The 22,570-nt window shown below is 39.7% G+C and overlaps 1 protein-coding gene across 8 annotated transcripts in view; it reads right to left on the bottom strand.

Moving 5' to 3' along the window:
- Nucleotides 1-22,570, bottom strand: part of auts2a (activator of transcription and developmental regulator AUTS2 a) — a 469,856-nt gene that overhangs the window by 62,845 nt on the left and 384,441 nt on the right. For all 8 annotated transcript variants that reach the window (XM_037547285.1, XM_017722542.2, XM_037547284.1 and 5 more), the window contains one exon: nt 2,780-2,828. In XM_037547285.1, the coding sequence (XP_037403182.1) occupies nt 2,780-2,828 (49 nt within the window). The remainder of the gene's footprint in view (nt 1-2,779; nt 2,829-22,570) is intronic.

Below are 22,570 nucleotides of genomic sequence, written 5' to 3'. Positions count from 1 at the left end.
TGCACCCAAGCCTTACATCACCAAGCGCAATGCAAAGTGCCAAACTCAGTGGTGTAAAGCTCTGCCACTTTGCTCTAGAGCAGTGGAGACGTGTTCTCAGGAGTGACAAATCACGCTTAACCGTCTGGCAATCCAATGGATGAGTCTGTGTTTTTTGCGGTTGCCAGGAGAGCAGCACTTGTCTGACTGCACTGTGCCAAGTATAAAGTTTGGTGGAGGGGGGGATTATGGTGTAGGGTTATTTTTCAGGAGTTGGGCTCGGCCCCTTAGTTCCAGTAAAAGGAGCCAAGGAGACCAAGAGATTTTGGACAACTTCATACTTTGGGGATGGCCCCTTCCTGTTCCCACATGACTGTGCACCAGTGCACAAAGCAAGGTCCATAAAGACATGGATGAGTGAGTCTGGTGTGGAAGAACTTGACTGGCCTGCACAGATTCCTGACCTCAACCCAAGAGAACACCTTTGGCATGAATTAAAACAGAGACAGTTGGAGTGCATGTGGGAAGGAAACATTGTAGAAAATATATTTTAATCCACAAAATAACATGAAATAATGAAATAACGCATCTTTGCCTCACATTTCACAAGAGGTACACTTAGCCTGTAATGTTTGTTTATGAATAAGCAAATGTATTACCGCCACACTTATCATACAGTGAATTGTAACTGGAGGAGAGAGAAGATTTGGTTGTATAGATGAGAAAAAACTGATTCAGTGGCATAACACTGACACAGGCACAAATTTACTCTGTTACTAAATTTGAAGACATTCAAACAAATCAATATGGGTAAAAATATTCCTCAACAGTCCAATTTACTATTTGCCTTTCACTGAGAGCATCAATGAAACAGCAAAAGAGAAAAGGTATGGTAATAGAGACAAATAATGAGAAGGCAAGCTATGGGTAGAGATTGTGGCCTGCATGGAGAGCATGATGGATATTGGCAGGATTCTCTGCTTACAGCTCACTCTATTCTTTAATTAAACATTATAGCCTTACCCTTGTTCTTTCTCTGTTAAAGCCTCCAGAAGTGGCTATTTTGGTGCCTGGTCTATAAGCTCAACTCATATCTCAAGCATATTCTAAACACCCATGAAGTCCAGCCCCATGGCCCATTCTGATCAAGAACTTACATACATAAGTAGTAGATAGATAGATAGATAGATAGATAGATAGATAGATAGATAATTAGTATAATGCATAAATTATAATACATTAAAAAATCCTATTTCTAATAGAAACAGAGCTTATAGCCTGATACCTGTAGGCAACCTATAACTAACAGATGCACCACTTAGTTGTAGCCAGTGGAATAGAGACTACATTACATAGAGAAGGGTCTAGATGAGAAAAAGAGCAACAAGGCTAAGAACTAACTTCTGTCACACTGCTAGGAGCAAGGTGAAAAAAAAAACAAAAAAAACAAATAGAGAGCAGAAAAAAGAACAGTATTTTATGGCTAGACAAACATGTTACAAGACTTCAACAAACTGACAAAAGCTGTTTATGATGGTTTAACATTACTGGAATGCTAACATTACTGAAGTATCACAGGTTAAATTTTAGGAGCAGTTCTCTCACCTTTGTGAAAGCTTTAGTTCTTATCTTCCCACACTGGTGCAAATGTTCAAGCCAGGGGTGGTGCACACAAAACAACGTAAAGAGGTACACTTTTCACCTGTAATCTTAAGCCAAATACGTACTACATTCATCCTCACAAAGTCTGCTAGCCAAGAATTAGAACAGTTGGTTATCTCGTTTACAGACATGCTACAAATAAACATACTTGTCCCCTTTTATCTTTCTGAGCAATACCATTAAAAATAAGCCCCTGCATTAAAAAAGGCTACATACTCAATGCCATTCACCTTCCTAATGCACATTAGCATATGGGGAGACTAAGAGAGGGCACAGAGGAGGTGGAGTAGGAAGAGGAGAAAGAAAAGATGCACATTTAGATGGAAATTTAGTTCTTGGCAGAAGATGCAGCTGAGACTATATGTGTACAGGTTCCCAAGCCAGGGCTTTTCATGGATTGAGAAGGCGACCCTGTGTTAATTTATGCCACAAAGGGTGGTTTAATCCATTCAAATGGGTCATATTGGCCACTGTGACATGTTCTTCTCCTAGAGGAAAAGCCATCTCCGTCAAGTGCGGCCATTCAGCTGCCTGCCTAAGCCCACAAATCAAGCCCCAAAGGCTATCAAAGAGCAGAATGTGGGAAATGGGCTCAGGGCCCAAAGGGAGCAAAGTAAAGGAAGAGGCGGAACAAGGGGCTTGTCACAATCCCGTCGGCCCCTCTTTTGAAAACGTTCCCTGGGGTCAGATCCCTTCAAGTTGCCCTCCCTCCCAAACACCCTGCATGGCACTCCTCAATCTGGTAACACAATACTATGAAGAAATGTAAATTCACAAAGACCAGGTTCCATTATCTGGGGCTGGAAAACAGCCCAGCTCAAATTCCACAGGAATTAGTAGCAAATTTTTGGTATAGGAAAGTGAGCTCATATTGTGTTAAGATCCTTGTTCCCAGTAACACACATGCCGCTGTTTTAATTGTCAAGAAAATACAGGTGTCAAAGTAGAGGCACAATGAGACAGGCACAAATGACTGACACCATCCTTTATACTATGTAACAACAAAACAGAAATGCAGTACCAATAATTAAGACCCAGTAACAGCATGAAAAATAAATAAATAAATAAATAAATAAGCAAAAATGAGAATCATCACAGTATGACAGACACTGAAAACAAATGGGGAAAGGGCACATACCTTTAGCTGCAGCTGTTCTGAAGAATTTCTCAGAGTTGGCATCTGAACCCTGAAAGACAGAGAGAGTTAGTGCATCTGCTTCAGGACGGACCAGGTGGCCTTTATCTTCAAAGGATCGGCACTACTCGAACAAGTCCACACAGTCCTCAAACTCTCCACTTGATGGCACTGTGGGTCCATGCAAAACAACACACTGCTCTGAAAATCGGCTCAGCGTATTGACATCGCTGTGTTATTGCGCCAATATCCAGTGTTGGCATTTACAAAGCATCTAGGTAATAGAAGCCTATTTCCGCAAGAATGTGGTGTCAACGAGGCACTAGATAATTTAAACAGATCAAAAGTGAAAGAGATTGATTGAAATCGGTCAATCTCTAAACTATATAAGCTGTGCTCTCCTGACTGAGACTTGCTATTTGTAAATGCCATTTGAGTTATTAAGATTGACTTACAAATATTTAAATGCTACAACATTTTTCATGGGATTAACTAATGCTTAATTTCCAAAATGATAAACACAGAATTATGTGTAGTCTCATGTAGGCTACTGAGACATTTGTAAAAAGACTTTTACAGATGAAAAGTAGGCCACTTGTAAAACTCCATAAATTAGGCTTATGTTTACTTCAACTTCTTACCGTTTTCGCATGGAGTAAATCACCCCCCAATAGTAAAGTGTATAAAACACAGCTCTAGGCAGTAAAATTCAGCAAATTTTACAAGACCACCGCTACAACTATAGCTACAACTATAACTACAACTACAACTACTATTACTACTGCATTTTATTTCTCTTACTGGTATCGCTTATTATCATTATCGTTGTTATTACTGTTATTAACAAGAAAAATAATGTTAATACGAAAAAACACTATCGTATATTCTAGTAGTCTTTTGACACGTTTTATATTGTAATGACATAAAAATGATACGTCTCAATAAACCATGTATTTTCTGTTTATGTTACGTCCCAATTTCCAAGAAAATCGTTCAAATAATGATGCGCAAATGCAAAAGTTTTTCAGTTTTGAAACCAGAACCCCCAACATCTGGGAACATTCAGGGCTTCTGGCTTCAGTACACCACCAACAGCAACATAGTTTACAAAGCAAAGGGTAATTAAAAACTACGATTTAGTACAGTGGTCCGAGAAAAGAAAGAGAACACGACTGCGTGTAGCTACCTTTTAATGTTGTAGGGTTGGCACTGAAGAAAATACCAAGTAAAATTCACTTTTGCGGTCTAGTAAATGTGGCCTCCTTTCACACTTTGCTTATAAAATAGCGTAATCCACAGATAAGTGGCACTCTCCACTCCGTACAAACTGAAGGTAGCCATATGAACTAAGAAGTCTTTGCAAGACCAAAATCCCAGCGGCAGAGATAAAAAAAATCTACTCTGCCCCCCGGACAAAGGCAGCCATGTGTCTCGCCTATAGAAAAACAACAATAACGCCCACAAGTCAAGAAATCCTTCCAATCGTGTCTCCAAAACTTCCCAGGGGCAGAAAATTATTCATCTCACGAATTCGCCGTGGAATTCCTTGTTAATAGATCCTCCTTTTGCGTGCCTTTGTGTCAGGGTACATTATTTCTCACAGAAGGCGCGAGGCTGCGCTCTGTAGAATCCACGCGAGGTTAAAGACCGTCTCCCGTGTGCTATTTTCCAACAGCTCTCGAAGAGCAGAAAATCCAACAAAGCGTATCCGTGTTTCTACTTCCAGTGAAGGCGAAATAGAATCGCGTTAAATATCACCAGTAGCCGATGTAGTAGTGCGTCTTTTTTCGAAATGTTTCGCGGATTTCCGTCGGTTCGGCCACCGCCGTACACTCTTCGTTCCGTAGCGCACACAAACTCTCAATTCATCCAACGGCGTGTCTCAGCGATCAACACCCCGTCCCACCCCCTGCAATCAGATCCTCCCACTTCCTGATTCAAGCCAAACTTAATGCAGCCCCTACTCCGTATCCCTCTCACAGATGCAAGTCTGAGCAGCGTTTCCCAAAAAGAAAAGCTGTCGTGCGCTGCCACCACATGGGGGTGTGTTGAGTTGAGTGGTCAGAGAGCAGTGAGAGAAGCGGGACGAAGAGACGGTAAAGGGTGGAGGAGAGAAATTATACATTGAACGACATTACTTCTCTAGTCTCTGAGATTACGTCAGCCACAACTGTCTACCAATAGGGAACGTAAGGAGAGGCGAGGAAACTTTTAATACATTTTTAACTGCATCCATCTCTCCAGCTCCTTGAGAGTCACAATTTAGAGATTTATGATCTACACAGGGTAGCCAAAGGCTGTCAAGAAGAAACTGAGGGGTGCCATAATGGATGTGTACAGAAGTCCAAAGAGGCCATGAGGTAACTTACAATTTTCTGAACTTATTTTGAGATTTTATCTTGAAATAACGAGATACATATATTGTTATCATGAGATAACAAAAGTTGAAGGTGCCAGAATGAAGCTGCAACTTCGGGTGAAAAGGGAAAATTCAAACAAGAAGCTGGCAGTTGTGAAGCTGACTGCAGCTGTGTGACTTCTTAGTGTTTGACAGTTTCTCATTGCAGATCAAACGTATCAGGAAGCTGGAGTGCTTATAAAAGTCCATTCATCTCCAAATGATCAATGTTTGTCTTAAATCTTTCTCTTTGTCTTTTTATTACCTGCTAGCTGGGCAAAGTTGTTATCTGCATTGCTATGGTGACCAGCAGTCTGTGTGCCAACCTTCAGGGTTAAAGGTGAGTGAATTAGCAATTATACATTAACTGTAATGTTTAAGACCATTTATAGTTGTTGTGGAGCTGCGATAGGACAGTAAAAGAACTGCAGACTGCCGACCACTAGTAGGTGATATGCCCAGACTTTATTTTAGCATTGCCTTTCCTCATCACCTTTGTACTCCACCTCTTCCAGTTGGGTTATTGATAATTGTGAAGTTGGCTAAACTTACACATTTACAGGAATGTCTATTAATCTGTATTGTTCCTGTATATGTAAAACCGAATAAAGTAAAAGTAAAGCTCAATGTCCAAACCAGGACCATTTAGAGCATTTTACCAGCAGTTTTCAGAGAGAAGGACAATTAAAATGTCTTTTCCCAGTTTCAGTAAGGACCTGCTTGTGAGTCAGCTGAATCAGACAATCACTTTTGGAAGGCTACATACAGATAATTCCTGCAATATTGTACTGTATATGAAGCTGTGTCTTACCACTAAACAGAGTGTTGAGAGAAACCACAGATGTTTAACAGCATTTATTGGATGTGCATTGTGGGACTGACTTAATGTTTGTTAAAGTGCAAAGACGAATTACCAAATCAAATGCATTTCTTAAGGCCATCTACGGTAAGCAGCATTCAAGATGTACCTATAGTACCATTTAAATTGATGATTCAATTATATGACTAAACATGATTACAAAAACAGACATCATTAGAAACAGAGCTCTCCTTCCTAAATGCATATTGTTAGGTTCAGCCAAAGCATGTAATTACTATTCACTGTTCAATAATCAGAGCCCAGTTTTCTCTGTAAAGATGACAATTATTTTAATTCAAATAAAATATTGACTTGACAGAAAACAAGTAGCCTAAACAATAAAGATGGTGTCATCAAGAAAAAGGATGGAAAAGCACTTGATGCATTGTGCCCATTTCACACAGAGGATATTACAAATATTTACATGCCTGTACTAAAAATACAATTACACATGTAGATAATTTCCCACCATGGCTAAGTGAGTGAGTTGGCTAAACTTACACATTTACAGGAATGTCTATTAATCTGTATTGTTCCTGTATATGTAAAACCGAATAAAGTAAAAGTAAAGCTCAATGTCCAAACCAGGACCATTTAGAGCATTTTACCAGCAGTTTTCAGAGAGAAGGACAATTAAAATGTCTTTTCCCAGTTTCAGTAAGGACCTGCTTGTGAGTCAGCTGAATCAGACAATCACTTTTGGAAGGCTACATACAGATAATTCCTGCAATATTGTACTGTATATGAAGCTGTGTCTTACCACTTAACAGAGTGTTGAGAGAAACCACAGATGTTTAACAGCATTTATTGGATGTGCATTGTGGGACTGACTTAATGTTTGTTAAAGTGCAAAGACGAATTACCAAATCAAATGCATTTCTTAAGGCCATCTACGGTAAGCAGCATTCAAGATGTACCTATAGTACCATTTAAATTGATGATTCAATTATATGACTAAACATGATTACAAAAACAGACATCATTAGAAACAGAGCTCTCCTTCCTAAATGCATATTGTTAGGTTCAGCCAAAGCATGTAATTACTATTCACTGTTCAATAATCAGAGCCCAGTTTTCTCTGTAAAGATGACAATTATTTTAATTCAAATAAAATATTGACTTGACAGAAAACAAGTAGCCTAAACAATAAAGATGGTGTCATCAAGAAAAAGGATGGAAAAGCACTTGATGCATTGTGCCCATTTCACACAGAGGATATTACAAATATTTACATGCCTGTACTAAAAATACAATTACACATGTAGATAATTTCCCACCATTACTGACATTCTGCTATCTTTTATTCCTTTGTTGGATACTCAGCTTTACATAGTATTAGTGGCATCTAGAAATCTGTTTTTAGGTTTTATCCGTACCAAAACAAACTCTCCCTACACTTACTTTTTTTACTCTATTTAAAATTTCACTAAGAAATGTAACAAGGGAACATCACATATAAAGAATTAAATTAACTTTGACTCATGCTTGAAAATATCCTGTCCTGTATCCTTCAATTCTAATAATACTCTGAACACTGGCTGACAAAAGACAATAGTGGCCATCTTCTCTGGGTGTCTATTGTGACTTTTCACTTAGTAGATTTAGCATGATTTAGAACACAACAATAACAACAGCAGTACTGAGAGGATAAAAGAGCTTAACGGAGGCAACAAGTTGGGCATCGAAAAAAAAAATGGAGGGATCTGCTTTCCTATTTTTCCACCAGCTTTGTCTGTTGGAGAAGACAGAATTTCAGAGCTTTCCAAGTTTGACTGTTTGGTTGGTTATACCACATATTTCATCTGTCTGCCATGGATACTACTAGTACTATAGACAGGCAAGGTATTACAATCTGTGTGTGTGTGTGTGTGTGTGTGTGTGTGTGTGTGTGTGTGTGTGTGTGTGTGTGTGTGTGTGTGTGTGTGTGTGTGTGTGCGTGAATGTTTGTGGTGAAACTTTATTGACAACAAAAACCATGATTCTTTTTAGAGGTAAGTAGGATGTAAGAAGTCAACAGAGTGTTACATATGTAAATTACTCAGAAAAAAAATACAACAGAACATTTCTCAGTTCCATGCAGAAGATATACACTCACCAGCAACTTCACTAGGTACACCTTGCTAGTAAAAGGTTGGACCCTCTTTTGCCTAAAGAACTGCATTAATTCTTCGTGGCATACTTCAACAAGGTGGTGGAAACTCCTCAGAGATTTTGTTCATTTATTTGAGTTACTGTTGCCTTTCTATCATCTTGAACCAGTCTGCCCGTTCTCCTGTGTCCTCTCACATCAACAAAGCATTTTTGTCCACACAACTGCTGTTTATTGGATATTCTTTTCTGGACTATTCTCTGTAAACCTTAGTGACCAACAACCATGCCACATTCAAAGTCACTTAAATCACCTTTCTTCCCCATTCTGATGCTCGGTTTGCACTTCAACAAGCTGTCTTGACCACCTCTACATGCCTAAATGCATTGAGTTGTGGCCATGTGATTGGCTGATTAGCCATTTGTGTAACAAGCAACTAAGTAATCAACTTAACTGTTTTGAAAACACCTCTTGTGTCTCTCATAACTCACATGTCCAGCCTTTAATTTGTCACTCACATAACAGGGAAGACACACAACACATGTAAATACTGACAATGCTCATGAGGATAAAGAGCACGCACACGCACACACACACACACACACACACACACACACACACACACACACACACACACACACACACACACACACTTCGATCATGATTAATGATGAACAGCGTCCAAATTCCCTAATGCTTTTGTTTTTTATTTTGACCAACTCCATATCAATGCCTATGGTTTTGGAACAAATTTTTATTGGACACATGTGGATATGCTGTTAGGCTGTCCAAAACCTTTGGAAATGTTTATATTTCTGTATTTTGTCTATGCTTTAACATTGTTTTCCATTGACTAACTCTGTATGAAGTGCAGAACTGACAAATGAGTTCAGACAAGTTACATTCTTACAATGTCTGCAAAATTCCACTCATGGTATTGCCTCAGGGTACAAATTTAGGGGCCGGTCAAGTCAAAGTCAGAAGTCGAATGGTCTTTGTCATTCCTCAAAATAACTAGTAGAATGTAAGGTCACTCTTTAGGCCCCATAGTGCAACACAAAACAGCAGCAACACTTTAAACAAGACTACATAGTGTGCAGACAGTATATAAGAAAGGGCATCATATACATGTATATAAACACATAAATCTATAATATTGGACTGGCATCAAAGCAGCAAGTGAGTGCAAAAATCATCAACTATAAACTATAAAGAAAGACTGAGGTCTGATAGCAGGATTTTAATGATTAAAGAATTTAAAGTACAGGCATAAAGGCAATTAGATCATTCATTAAAAAAAACAATGCCTGTGGTAGTCTGGGTCTGAAAGTGTGGCCACTGGAGCACTATCTTCAGCAAAGCACCATCTTTTATTCTCTGTCTCTCTCTCTCTCTCTCTCTCTCTCTCTCTCTCTCTCTCTCTCTCTCTCTCAGTGTAATAAATGTAGAATAAGGGACAAACCTTGTTGACAAGGAAATGTGTATGTGTGGATGTATATTTGTGGGCATTAAAGAGAGAAACAGTGAGAGATAAGGGGGTTCAGCTCATTTTAAGGCAAATTCACCTTTCTCAGGGAAAATGTAGTCAATTATTTCTGTATTCTACAATGACAATGAGATAAGACTACATAACACATAGCAATTATATGACGGAAAATAAAGAACAGTGATAAAGTGAGAATGGGGTAAAGAAGACATACATATAAACAGATTTTTGAGAACAGTGAGGCTGAGTGTAGGAAATAGAGAAATAGTTATTTACAACTACAATTACAATATGAAACCATCAGGGAGCAGAGTATTAAAATCTGTTTGACCCACCATTGCCTAACGAAACCTGGAGTGCTTGGAAAAAGCTGCATAACCATTGTGGCAGTGGGCCCTCCTCTTTCCCCTTTCAGTAGCCTTGGCAGTGCATGCTCCACTGGGCTGCAATTCTGTGAAGCAGGGATCTGATAATAGGCTCTCTAGAGGGTATGAGATGGCCACCATCCTCAAAAGTGGAGCAGACTGACAGGTAGGAGCCAAAGACTAAGAGAGACAATGAATGATAAAAAAAAAAAACACCCCTCCATAACATCAAAGAATTAGCTGACATGAATAAGCACTGACGTGTATGTAGTATGTGTACATATGGATGCTTATGAAGCCTTTATCATTTAAAAATTTCATGCCCATCTGAAGAGTGTCTCTGGAGAGCTTCATTTGGTCTGTAGTGGCCTTTCATTTGTTTCCAAGCAAGGGCCGGGCAGCCAGCAGTGCCCTGTCGCACAAGGAGATCTGAGAAGAAGGCATCCCTCTCGCAAAGCCTCATACCTTACTACTGAACCCAATTTAATACACACAACACAATTTAAACATTTACTGTGTGTAAGTGAAGTGTGTTTTAGGCCTGCAAAAAAGAACAACAATATGTTTATGCTTATCAGCAAAAATGCTATTTGCTGTCTCACCAAACAGCATATTGCAAAGACACACAGAAAACATGATACAATTGTGTTTTCACATAAAAAAACATTTAAGTTGCTTAAATCTATTTATTTATATACATGTATTTGCATATAAATCTGTATTATTGAAATAATATTGTCTGCACATGTTCTTATGCCATTCCGTCCTGTCAGAGCCCACTGACACACAACATGCTTTACCCTTTTCAGTGACAATAAACCCATTTCTGTGTATCTTGACTCCATCTCCTGTGTCTGCCTGACATACTGTTTCTTACGGTTGATTTGTAAATGGTGCTCTGTGTGTGTTGTGGGATGCTATAAATGCTGTTTGTCTGGTTGTAATAGAAATGGCTTTGAGAAAGGCCACACTAGGCCAGCTGTGGCATTCCTCTCATACCTGTACAAACACACTTCATGAAGCCAGCGAAATGTGGCCATTTTGAGAAAAAGAGAGAAATAGACAGGCAGAGAGACAGACAAAGAGATAGCTGTGTATGCAGGTGACTCTTGAGGTCTGTCAGCATTCATTCTAAGTAGCATAATTAGTACTGTGATTTTTCTTCTTTTTTTCTACTCTGAAGTTGTAAAGTTTACTCATGGCTGATCATATGAATGGTCAGAATGACAGTGCTGAGTCTCTCTTCCTTTAATCTTGGTCGTATGACTAATCAGTGCAAATGCTGAATCTGGTCTAGCTCTGTATTCAAATACTTATCTGTATACAATATACAATTCAGGCCTCATTCTCACCCAAAACAGAGCCAGGGTCATTGATGAGGACTTTAAGGCTAAAGTGTTACTAAGGATTAACAAAGGACACTGAACGCTATGTCTGTATCTTGCTGAAATGTTTAAATTGGAGCAGTTTTATTTCAACAAATTCTTTGCACAAAATATGTTTGATTTGTGTCTGGTTGTATCTGGTTATACGTTTTATCACATGTCGGTAAAGCACTTTGAGCTGCTAACGTCATGAAAATGGCCATATAAATAAAAATTATTATTATTATTATATATTTAGGGTTCAAGCACTTAAGTGCTGAACCCTATTGTTATTGTTCCGTTTTTTCTTATTATTCTTTTTCCCATTTTGGTGTCTAGAAATGATCCTAGAGCCTAAACCGTAAAGCCTAGACATACCAAACTTGCTACAACAGGTCCTTAGGTCAAAAGGACCACACTCACTTATAGGGACTCACATTTGCCTGATGCTGGTGCTAAATTCCACTTCTGTTACATTCCTTGGCTCAAGCCACACCAAACTGCTATTTCCAATTTTAGTTCCGCCCACTTAGATTTTTTGCTAATTTGCATAATATGCAAAACCTACTTTCGCGAACTAGTCCTAGGTCTTTCAACCCATCCTGTCGATCTTGGTGTCAAATTACTCAGAAGAGTCTGTACATGAATAATTATTACAAAAATGTTGACATTCTTCAATGTCAGACTTGTCACATGTCAATCAACAGCTCAGAGGCGGAGCTTCTTTTACTTCAACAGCCATATCTCCACAACGCTTGCTTCGTTTTGCATGCCACTTGATACCTTGATAGTACACATGATTGTGAGGTCACAGGACAAAGCTGGCCAATATTGGTCAATAGGGGGCGCTATAACATGGAAAAAATTGTTTCTCAGCAACCATAAGTCACATCAAGCCAAAACTTCATATGGTGCATCAGTGACCTAATGTAACTCAGGACACACAGTGATGACGTCATACCTCAAAAAACATGGCCGCCACAAGCCAATTAATTGCCATTGGCCATTTGACACCCTTATCGCTGACCAATCCGCACCAAAATTGGTAGGTGCACTCATATATATACACCCTCTAACACATATTATGACGACAAGTCGGTCGGCCACCAGGGGGCGTAGTTCAAAAACAGCATTCTTTTTTCCCCTCATAAAGGTTCTTGCCATGTACAAGAAAGCCTCAAGAACCCATAGGCTCTGCCCCTTCCCTTTTGAGATAATTTGCATGATATGCAAAAACATGCACATTTTTTAGCGCGAACTAGTCCTAGGTTTTTTATCATACCGACACATATTGATATCGACACATTCACAAAAGTCTGAAGTTTAATAATTATTAAAAAAAGTTGACATTTCCACATTACGAGTTGCCAGCAGCCAATCAAATATAAGGTACCTAAATTCCACCGCAAATTCTGAAGAAATCCAGCTCTAACCCATAAATGCTTTGGCCGATTGCCACCACACACGGCACACTTGTTACCCATGTGCCTCAGAGCTACTCTACCAATTTTGATGTCCCTGAGTTACTAGGGGGCGCTATAGCATCAAAAAAACTGTTTACTTTTTAGTATTCTTAATACAATAATTATCAGTATGCTGGTGTTTTAGTGCCATCTACTGGACAGGTACTGGAACAATACACTCACACACCCAGACACTCACCCACACATCCACACACATATCCCCCTCCCCCCACACACAACTATATGTCACGATGTGACTCCTTCTCCTTCCCTCTATGAAATTAATCAGTTTGACTTTGCAATTCATTCAGCTGTTTGGGCCTTTACTTCATTGTAGCTTCTGGACAGGCACTGGAACAACACACAAACACACACACACACACACACACACACACACACACTCACCATGTGACTCCTTTCTAAGAATTGAATCAGTTTGACCTTGCAAGTTATTTAGCTGTTTTGGGCCTTTACTACCTTGTAGGCCTCTTAACTGGAAACTACCATGAATAAATACACTTTGTGTATTTTTATTGATGTTGATTACAATTATTTTAGGCCTTTACTAGTATTTAGGCATGCACACACACACACACACACACACACACACACACACACACACACACACACACACACACACACATACACAGGCCTACCTCTATGCTTCATATATACAATTCTCTAGCCATTTCACATACTACACTAATCTCAGCATGTGATTTTTTACTTCTATGATCTGAATCGTTTTTCCATTACAATGTTTTGTGACCTTTTGGCCATTTGTGCCTCATAAGCCAGTTAAATGGACACTGACACTTAAGAGCATGCTTCATGTATTCAAATCAAAGGTTAATTAATAATTATTCACTATATGGCCCCTGGGCCTTTAGGGGTTCCATGGATGCCTTAGCGTGGTTGAACCCGCAATTGCCGCTTGCGGCTATATTTATTATTATTATTATTATTATTATTATTATATTACCTCCATGCTCAATGTTAAGTACACATATTACAAAACCTGCTCAGATGATTTTATTTCCCTTGAGATTCCCTGAGTTTTTACTGAGCTGGATAAAACTGCCTTAAGCTATACTGCACCAGTGAGCTGGAACAAGGTACAAGGTACTCTAACGCTTGACTGGCTCATTTCTCCTGGGGTGTTTTAATTTTACTTTTGAATTATTTTAGTTCTCTCTGTAACTGTTTTACATGAATATTGTATTTATTTATTTTTAGCTTTATTATTCTATTTGATGTATTATTACTTTTATATATTTTTCCTCATATTTTATTTTTTGTCTATTATTGTTTTATTGTTTCTTATTAATATTATATAAATTGTTTTATTGTGACTTTCTTTCATATTTTTAAACATTTTCTTTTATTATTTTATCTTTACTTTGGAATCTTTATTTTAACAAACTCAGCTACATTGTAAATGAGCCCCTGTAGGTGGTGCCTGGGAATTTAAGGAGGGTCTGAATGTCTTGTGATTTGCCCTATTTTACTCTAAAATGCCACTTACAGGTAGTGACCCCTGGAGTGGAGCATTTGAAACATTTCACCTCTGCTGTGCCACCTCCCTCAAAGGGACTGGTGCACTAACAGGGCTCAAAACTGCATGTAAATGGCATTTTAAGAGTAGTTCAGCAATAAATGTGATTGAGAACCCATACATAGCAAGTTTGTACTGATACAAAACATGGCAGCAGTTCATGTCAATCTTTTTAATTTCTTAGAGCAGTTACCTGAGTGTAATGAACGATGGGAGAGGTTCCCCCAGCATCTGAATCCTATCCAAAATTGTTGTTTTGTATCTGTGGATAGGAAACCCTGGAGGAACAGTTCAGAAAACTTGTCCTAAGAGGACATTTAAGACTGCACTGCCATAAATCGCTTTTTTGGTTTGCTTCTTTGGTTCATATCAGAGGCCATGGTTCACTTTGTATGAGCAACTGGCTGAAGCCAGTCTTTTGTCACCTCCTTGTCCTCATATCTTTTTATCTTATATCTAAGTTGGTGAGGAAGAGTGTTTGTTCTTCTGTTCTCAATTATATAGCATGTTGCATTTAATGGTGCATCGGGCTGAGAGGGCTGTATTAGTCAGGTGTGCAGCTGTGGTGAGGTGTGCAGCTAGGGAAGGGTAAATGCCCTGATCCTGTGGCAGCAAGTAACCTGTGCATCTAGGGCTAGTCTGGCTCACCATGCATTGCACCAGGTTGTGCTGTAACTCAAGTGAATGACTAAAGCTGGAGTGTTGCCTTAGGTACCTGAAATTATTAACTTTATTATTATTAGTAACAAAATTATTAACAGCTCATGGACAACATAGATTATCACATCATTGTCAGGGTTAACATCATTTTCACTACCCCTGTAGTCACTGTTTTCTTGTGAATGTCTAGTCATGGTGTTGATTTTAACCTTTACTTCTGAGCCGAAGTAATGGTTGACTGACTGATCAGTTTACACACAGATTTCTCCAGATTCCCTCAGTCTTTTTCCAATATTATGCACTATAGAGAGTGAAAGACTAAATACTAAAATACTCACAAAAGCTTTTTGAGGAGCACTGTTCTTAAACTGCTAGTGTTCACTGAAATATTTTTTGGCAAAGTGATATCCCTTGATCTGTTCTACCTCATAAAGGACTAAGCCTTTCCTGCATGCTGCTTTTATGACTGCAGCAGCTGTTTAAAATGTTTTTTGAATGTTTCACAATGTACCTTATATGGCCTCTGTCCCATTTTTTAAATGTGTTGTTGGCATTAATTTCTGATTGACTACATATTTTATTAAAAACATCAATGTGATACTGAATATCTTGTCATTTCATTTAAATAGAGGTCACTTTTATCTTGTCTTTTTTTTAAATAAAGGTAAAGTGGATTTTTATCTGTTTTAATCCGAATTGGGGTTAGGCAGGAGTTACCTGTTAAGGGTGTGGACTTTATTCTCGGTAATGATTTAGTTGGCGGGAGGGTTGTTCCTCCTTAAGCCAGTAAGCCCAGTACTAGTACTTTCACAGATGAGCTGAGGGAAAGGTTTTCAGATGTCTTCCCCGCCTGTGCAGTCACAAGGGCCCAAGCTAAATGCACAGCAGATGTAGTCGACCTCTCTGACTCTTTTTTTGCACGCAATGAGCCGTTCGTTTCTCCTCAACCAGCCACTACTACAGAAGATGTAGTAGAGATGTCACCTTCATCCCCAACCGATGTTACTCCAAAAGAGTTCATTTCAGCTCAAAAACTTGATGGCAGTTTGGCTAAATGTATTCTTTCTGTGTGTGACCATGAGGACATTCAGAAAAAGCAGGTAGCTTTCTTTTTAGACAATGACATTTTAATGCGCAAATGGGCCCCTCAAGCAACCGTACAAGATGCAGTTCACCAGATTGCCGTTCCTTCTGTGTTTCAGACTTTAGTATTGAGTGTAGCTCACGATCATCCTGGGTCAGGACATTTAGGAATTACCAAGACGTACTCAGGTGTCTTAAAACATTTCTTTTGGCCAGTTTTGCAAAGATGCAGTTAGTTACTGTCATGCGAAACATGTCAGATGGTCAGGAAAACAAAACAAATCATCCCTCCTGCTCCCCTGCAGCCTATCCCCATGATGAGTGAACCATTTGAAAGAGTTTTAATTGATTGTGTCGGCTCTCTACCTAAAACAAAGAATGGTAACCAGTTCCTGTTGACTATCATGTGTGCTGCCACACGGTTTCCAGAGGCAGTGCCATTGCTCAAACCGCTGTAAAGGCTCTAATTAAATTCTTCACTATCTTTGGCCTCCCAAGAGTCATACAAACAGATCCCAACTTCACTTCTAAACCTTTTGCTCAGATTATGCAGTTATTGAAAGTTAAACATGAAATATCCAGCCCATACCACCCTGAGTCACAAGGAGCATTAGAGCGATTTCATCAGTCCTTAAAGTCAATGTTGCGGAAGTTTTGTTTCGACAGTGAGAAGGACAGGAATGAGGGGGTGCCGTTAGTTTTATTTGCTGCCCAATAAGCTAAGCAGGAGTCTTTGCAGTTTAGTCCAGCTGAGTTGATTTTTGGTCATTCAGTACATGGGCCAATGAAGGTGCTTAAGGAGTCTTTTGAAGTTGACCTGCCCAATGTACACATGAATGTTTTAGATTATGTCAGTTCCTTTCGTGAGCACTGCCATCAGGCTTGCACCCTGACCAAAGATATGCTTTGCAAATCACAGACAAAAATGAAACATTCATATGATAAAAAAAAAACGTAGTCCATGAATTTCCTGTTAATAACAAAGTATTGGTACTTTTACCTGTCCTTGGTTCCACTATGTCCTTATGTTCCACAGGTTTACTGGCCCATACGTCATCAAAGAAAAGCTGAGCGAGGTTGATTACATTGTCAGCACCCCTGATCGTAGACGTAAGTCCCGAGTCTGTCATATAAACATGTTAAAACCGTACTATGAGCGTGAGACATCTCCAGGGAAAGACATTGATCCCGAGATATCACACAGCCCAGAGGCTATAGCTGTAGTATCTGTATCAGCTGGTGCAACAGCTTACTTGAAGAGAATGATGGGTTAGAGTTCCGTTCCGCAGCCCGATTAGAAGCTAGGTTGCCAAATTCAGAACCACTGTCCAAGCTAGATTCCCCTGACTCAACTTTAGTAGGACACTGGCCACGTCCACAACAAGAAGACATTATAGCCTTGATAACCCAGTATCCATCTCTTTTTTGTGATGTACCAAAACAAACCAGCGTTCTTCACCATGATATTCAAGTAAAGACTGACCACCCAATAAAGCAACATGCTTATCAGGTTAATGCTACAAAGCAGGAAATAATGTGAAAAGAAGTAGAATATTTGTTGGAGCATAAGTTAGCTGTAGCAAGTTGTAGTCCCTGGAGCTCCCCTTGTTTGCTTGTGCCAAAACCTGATGGCATGTTTAGGTTATGTACAGATTACAGGAAACTAAATGCTGTAACAGTTCCAGACTCTTTCCTTTTGCCGCGGATTGACGACTGTGTTGATAATGTTGGTTCTATTCATTTTGTGACTAGATTAGACCTGCTAAAAGGATATTGGCAAGTTCCGTTAACTGCTAGAGCTTCTGTGTTGTCAGCTTTTGTTACTCCTGACAGGTTCCTACAATACTCTGTGATGCCATTTTGCCTCAAAAATGCACCTGCTACTTTTCAAAGGTTGGTAAATACTGTTTTTGCTGAGGTTCCCAACTGTACTGCTAAGGGTTCTGGACAGGGTAGAAGGGCGCGCTCCTACATACACATCACATAGCAGCCCAATGTATAGACACCTTAGGTAAGGGGCGGGCACCAACCCGTGTATTTATGTTATGTAATGGGGAAGACTAGTGTAGTTAGTTTTTAGTTTTTTTCACTAGGTGAGGAATTAAATCAAAGAGCTAGGGTAGTTTTTTTTTGTTTGTTTGTTTTGATTATTTCTTTCCTTTGGCGCCGTCCGGGTCCAGAATTCCGTTTTTCTTTTGACAGCAAGCCTGTAAATGTGTAACTGTAAATATTGTAAATATTGATGATTGTTGTTATAGGTGGAGGGTCTCACTCACTCGTGTCATAGCCTGAGCAGAGTGTAATAAATGGGACAAAAGGCGCTGAACTTGTCATGTCTTGTTCCTTCCTGGTTCATGCTGCAAACATCGCATTTAAACCAGATGTCACTGGCCCCCTTTTCCCCTAGGCTTACCCATGGGGTCGTAACAGTATTTGTATATCATATCCTGCTCCATGTTTTTTGGAATAGAGGTTTGTAGAGGACCCCATAATATTTGTGGGGGAAAAGGGTAACCAGGACAAAACACATAGGATTCGGACCATTTTCACTTACAAAAGGGTTTAATACTGGTGACTTTTGCTATTAATGAAATGCAATTCATTTTACCTGTAGACAAAACTGGCTTACACTGGTTTAGAATTCCTTATTTGGGTATGCTGCTGAATATAAAATGACACACTGTAAAATGGCTGAAAGAAAAAATACAAATATAAAGTACAGGTACACTGTTCTGCTCACATTAACAGACACACACACACTGGCACTGGATTTTACTAGCACTAAAAGTGAAAGATTACATTATACATATTTTTCTACTGTAAAGGGCTAACATCCATCCTATATTTTCTTGTATGAGTCCACTTATAATGTTTTTCAAAAACATTAGCAGTTTCAAAAACAGTTGTAGTTAATTTTATATGGCCATGTTCCTACTTTTATTATCTTTTAGAGCTGCTGTTTGTGTGCATTATTATATTAAGCTGTCTAGATTTTTTTTTTTTTTAAAAAGGCCTTGAAAACTTTCATTCAAATGGGAATACTTAAGGGTGTAAAAAAAAAGTATGGGTAATTTTGAAGGCTATGCAGAAATATTTTTGCCATATAGCCAAAAAAAGCACAACATTTAATTGTTCATTCTTCCTGCAGCTCTTGGCTTGCATGTGCAAAGAACAACATAGACTGACTGTGGCCATGGCCAGTTGACGATGGGGCCATGAGCCTATCAGTCTTGGTAATATTTAAATGATCTGCATTTCCAGTGTGTTAGACATGTAAATTGTATGATTCATATTTTGTTGCTTAAATGAATGTTAACATAAAGCATTGATGAAAGATGGTGTCTTTATATATTCCACTGAGTCCCACTCAAAATTCCACTGCGTCACACTCAAAATCCCACTGAAACGAATTAGCTAGTCCTAATTTCTCTCTCCACATCGTAAAAAAAAAAACCTAATTTTTTTCATATGACTGATGAAATTTTTGCAAAGCTCTGGCCTAACGTCACCCTTTTTGCAATTTACTAATAGCCACAGTGACATTTTAAGACAAAATATTACCCAGAACAGCAAAAAAAAAAAAAGCAAGACTTTTACCCATTTTTACATATATTCATATCATATGAGAATGCCAATAATTTTTGCTATCAATTTTTGCTATCAATTTTTGCCATCTCTTAACTAGAAACAAGTGCATATACTGAATGATACTAATAATTACCAAATTATAATAATATAATATTAACTAAATTAATATACATAAATCAAACCTATGCATACAGGGGTATATTCCATTCTCTCTTTTAAAACCTGACAACACCAGGGACACTAGGCGCTTTTTCAGGAACTTGTCAAAGGTTAGCCTCCAGGCATGTTCCATCAGTATGGGCTGAAAAATAATGTTGTATGATATATAATGAAAATAATGATGTTGCACACTAACTGGAGAACATCAAGGCATTACCACATGACCTGAGAACAAGGAAGATATAATCAAGCATGCATTTTTATCTACATTTTCTTGGTCCAGAACAAAGCAGAAACTGAAAGGGGGAAATGGCCTCAGTAAGAACACTGGGCCTCATTCACCAACCGTTCTTTAAAAGACATTTTTAAAAAAAAACAACTTACGCAGGTTTAATTAAGATCCTGACATTCATCAGTATTTTCCTATTTGGGATTTGTTCTTAGGTAAAACCAGAATGTTGTGTGTATTGATCAGAAAATGTCTGAGTTATAAGTAAAACAGAGAAAATCTTGAAATAAGCAGATTCTGATTTTCAGAAATTTACAAGGGAGTGAATGGGGCAGTTTTCTGTGCCTAGTGCCAAACAAATGCTCATAACTCTAAAGTTAACTGATAAAATGACAAGATATTTTAAGCTTACAGAAAGGACAGGTTTCTCTACCATTTAAAACTGAAATTGTGTTTCTAGGTGCAGATTCCCTCTGTGACAGCTGTGTCTGAGAGACTGAGTGGCCTGCTGCGACATCATCGATGTCAGTTAGAATTTGAAGTTCTGGACATTCTGCCATTAATTCTTATGGGAGGTTTTTAATTTTTAAACTTCATTTTATTAAAAACTACCAATCCAGTCGACTCCAAAAATACATAGCACAAGTCACAGCGCTGAGACCTTCGAAAAAGTTTGAACAGAGTATGTACGTTAAACGGCTTGGGCTGTATTGATCGCAGAAAAGTGTGGGAGAAGAAGTATGAGAGATAACAATAGAGTGCTTTTTCAAGCACTCTAATAATCTGTCCCAGACAGCAAATGAGAGAATGAGGGTGTTTTCTACTGGCATTCAAGAAAGTGCATTGAGCAGAAAACACTAGCAACATCATACACATTTCAGCTCAGATTTCCCCAGATCAAGTGTGGCAAAAACTCAAACAGCTCATATCTACTTTTGCTTTCTCTACAACAGCATAGCCTGTAAGACAAGCACCAGGTATTACTAACTCCCTGGTAAAAGCACATAGATCCATCCATCTATCCATCCTCAACCGCTTATCCGGGTCCGGGTCGCGGGGTCAGCAGCCTAAGCAAAGATGCCCGGGCCTCCCTCTCCCCTGCCACCTCCTCCAGCTCTTCCGGAGGGATACCGAGGCATTCCCCAGACAGTTGAGAGATAGAATCCCTCCAACGTGTCCTGGGTCGTCCCCAGGGTCTCCTCCCCGTCGTACATGTCTGGAACACCTCACTAGGGAGGCGTTCGGCGGCCATCCTTGCCAGATGCCCATACCACCTCAACTGGCTTCTCTCAATGTGGAGGAGCAGCGGCTCTATTCCGAGCGTCTCCCGAATCGCAGATCTTCTCACCCTATCTCTAAGGGAGAGCCCGGCGACCCTGCGGAGAAAGCTCATTTCGGCCGCTTGTATCCGCGATCTCGTTCTTTCGGTCACTACCAAAAGCTCGTGACCATAGGTGAGAGTTGGAACGTAGATTGACTGGTAAACTGATAGCTTCGCCTTCTGGCTCAGCTCTCTCTTCACCATGGCAGACTGGTATAGGGTCTGCATTACTGCAGATGCTGCACCAATCCGCCTGTCAACCTCGCACTCCATCCTTCCTTCACTCGTGAACAAAATCCCAAGATATTTAAACTCCTCCACTTGGGGCAAGAATTCACTCCTGACCTGGACAGAGCATTACACCCTTTTCCGACTGAGGACCATGGTCTCGATTTAGAGGTGCTGATTTTTCATCCCAGCCACTTCACACTCGGCTACAAACTGGTCCAGAGAGAGCTGGAGGTCCCGGCCTGATGACGCCAACAGGACCACATCATCCACAAAAAGCAGACGTGAAATCCTGAAGCCACCATATTGGACACCCTCCGCCGCTTGGCTGTTCCAAGAAATTCTGTCCATAAAAGTTATGAACAGGATCTGTGACAATGGACAGCCCTGGCGGAGTCCAACCCTGACTGGAAACCAATCCGACTTACTGCCGGCTATATGAACCAAGCTCCTGCTCTGTTTGTACAGGGACTGAATGGCCTGTAACAACGAGCCCCTCACCCCGTACTCCTGGAGCACTTCCCACAGGATCCCCTGAGGGACACAATTGAATGCCTTCCAAATCCACAAAACACATATGGACTGGTTGGGTGAATTCCCATTCACCCTCCAGGACCCTGGTGAGGATAAAAAGCTGGTCCAGTGTTCCACGACCTGGGCGAAACCCACATTGTTCCTCTTGTAGCTGAGATTCAACTATCGGTCGGACTCTCTTCTCCAGTACCCCTGCATAGACCTTACCGGGTAGGCTCAGAAGTGTTATCTCCCAGTGGTTGGAACACACCCTCTGGTCCCCTTTCTTAACCCTAGAACGCTAACGCCGGGTGATTTTCACGCACACAATTTTTGTCATATGATTTTCATTGTGTTGCTGCTGTCTGAGTTGCATGGGAGCTTCAGGGCACTCATTGATGTCATTATTGGTATGGTTGATTCCCTCCTCCCAT

The sequence above is a fragment of the Pygocentrus nattereri genome, chromosome 18, assembly GCF_015220715.1.
Source record: "Pygocentrus nattereri isolate fPygNat1 chromosome 18, fPygNat1.pri, whole genome shotgun sequence".
Lineage (NCBI taxonomy): Eukaryota > Metazoa > Chordata > Actinopteri > Characiformes > Serrasalmidae > Pygocentrus > Pygocentrus nattereri.
This window is presented reverse-complemented; position numbering and strand designations above follow the sequence as displayed.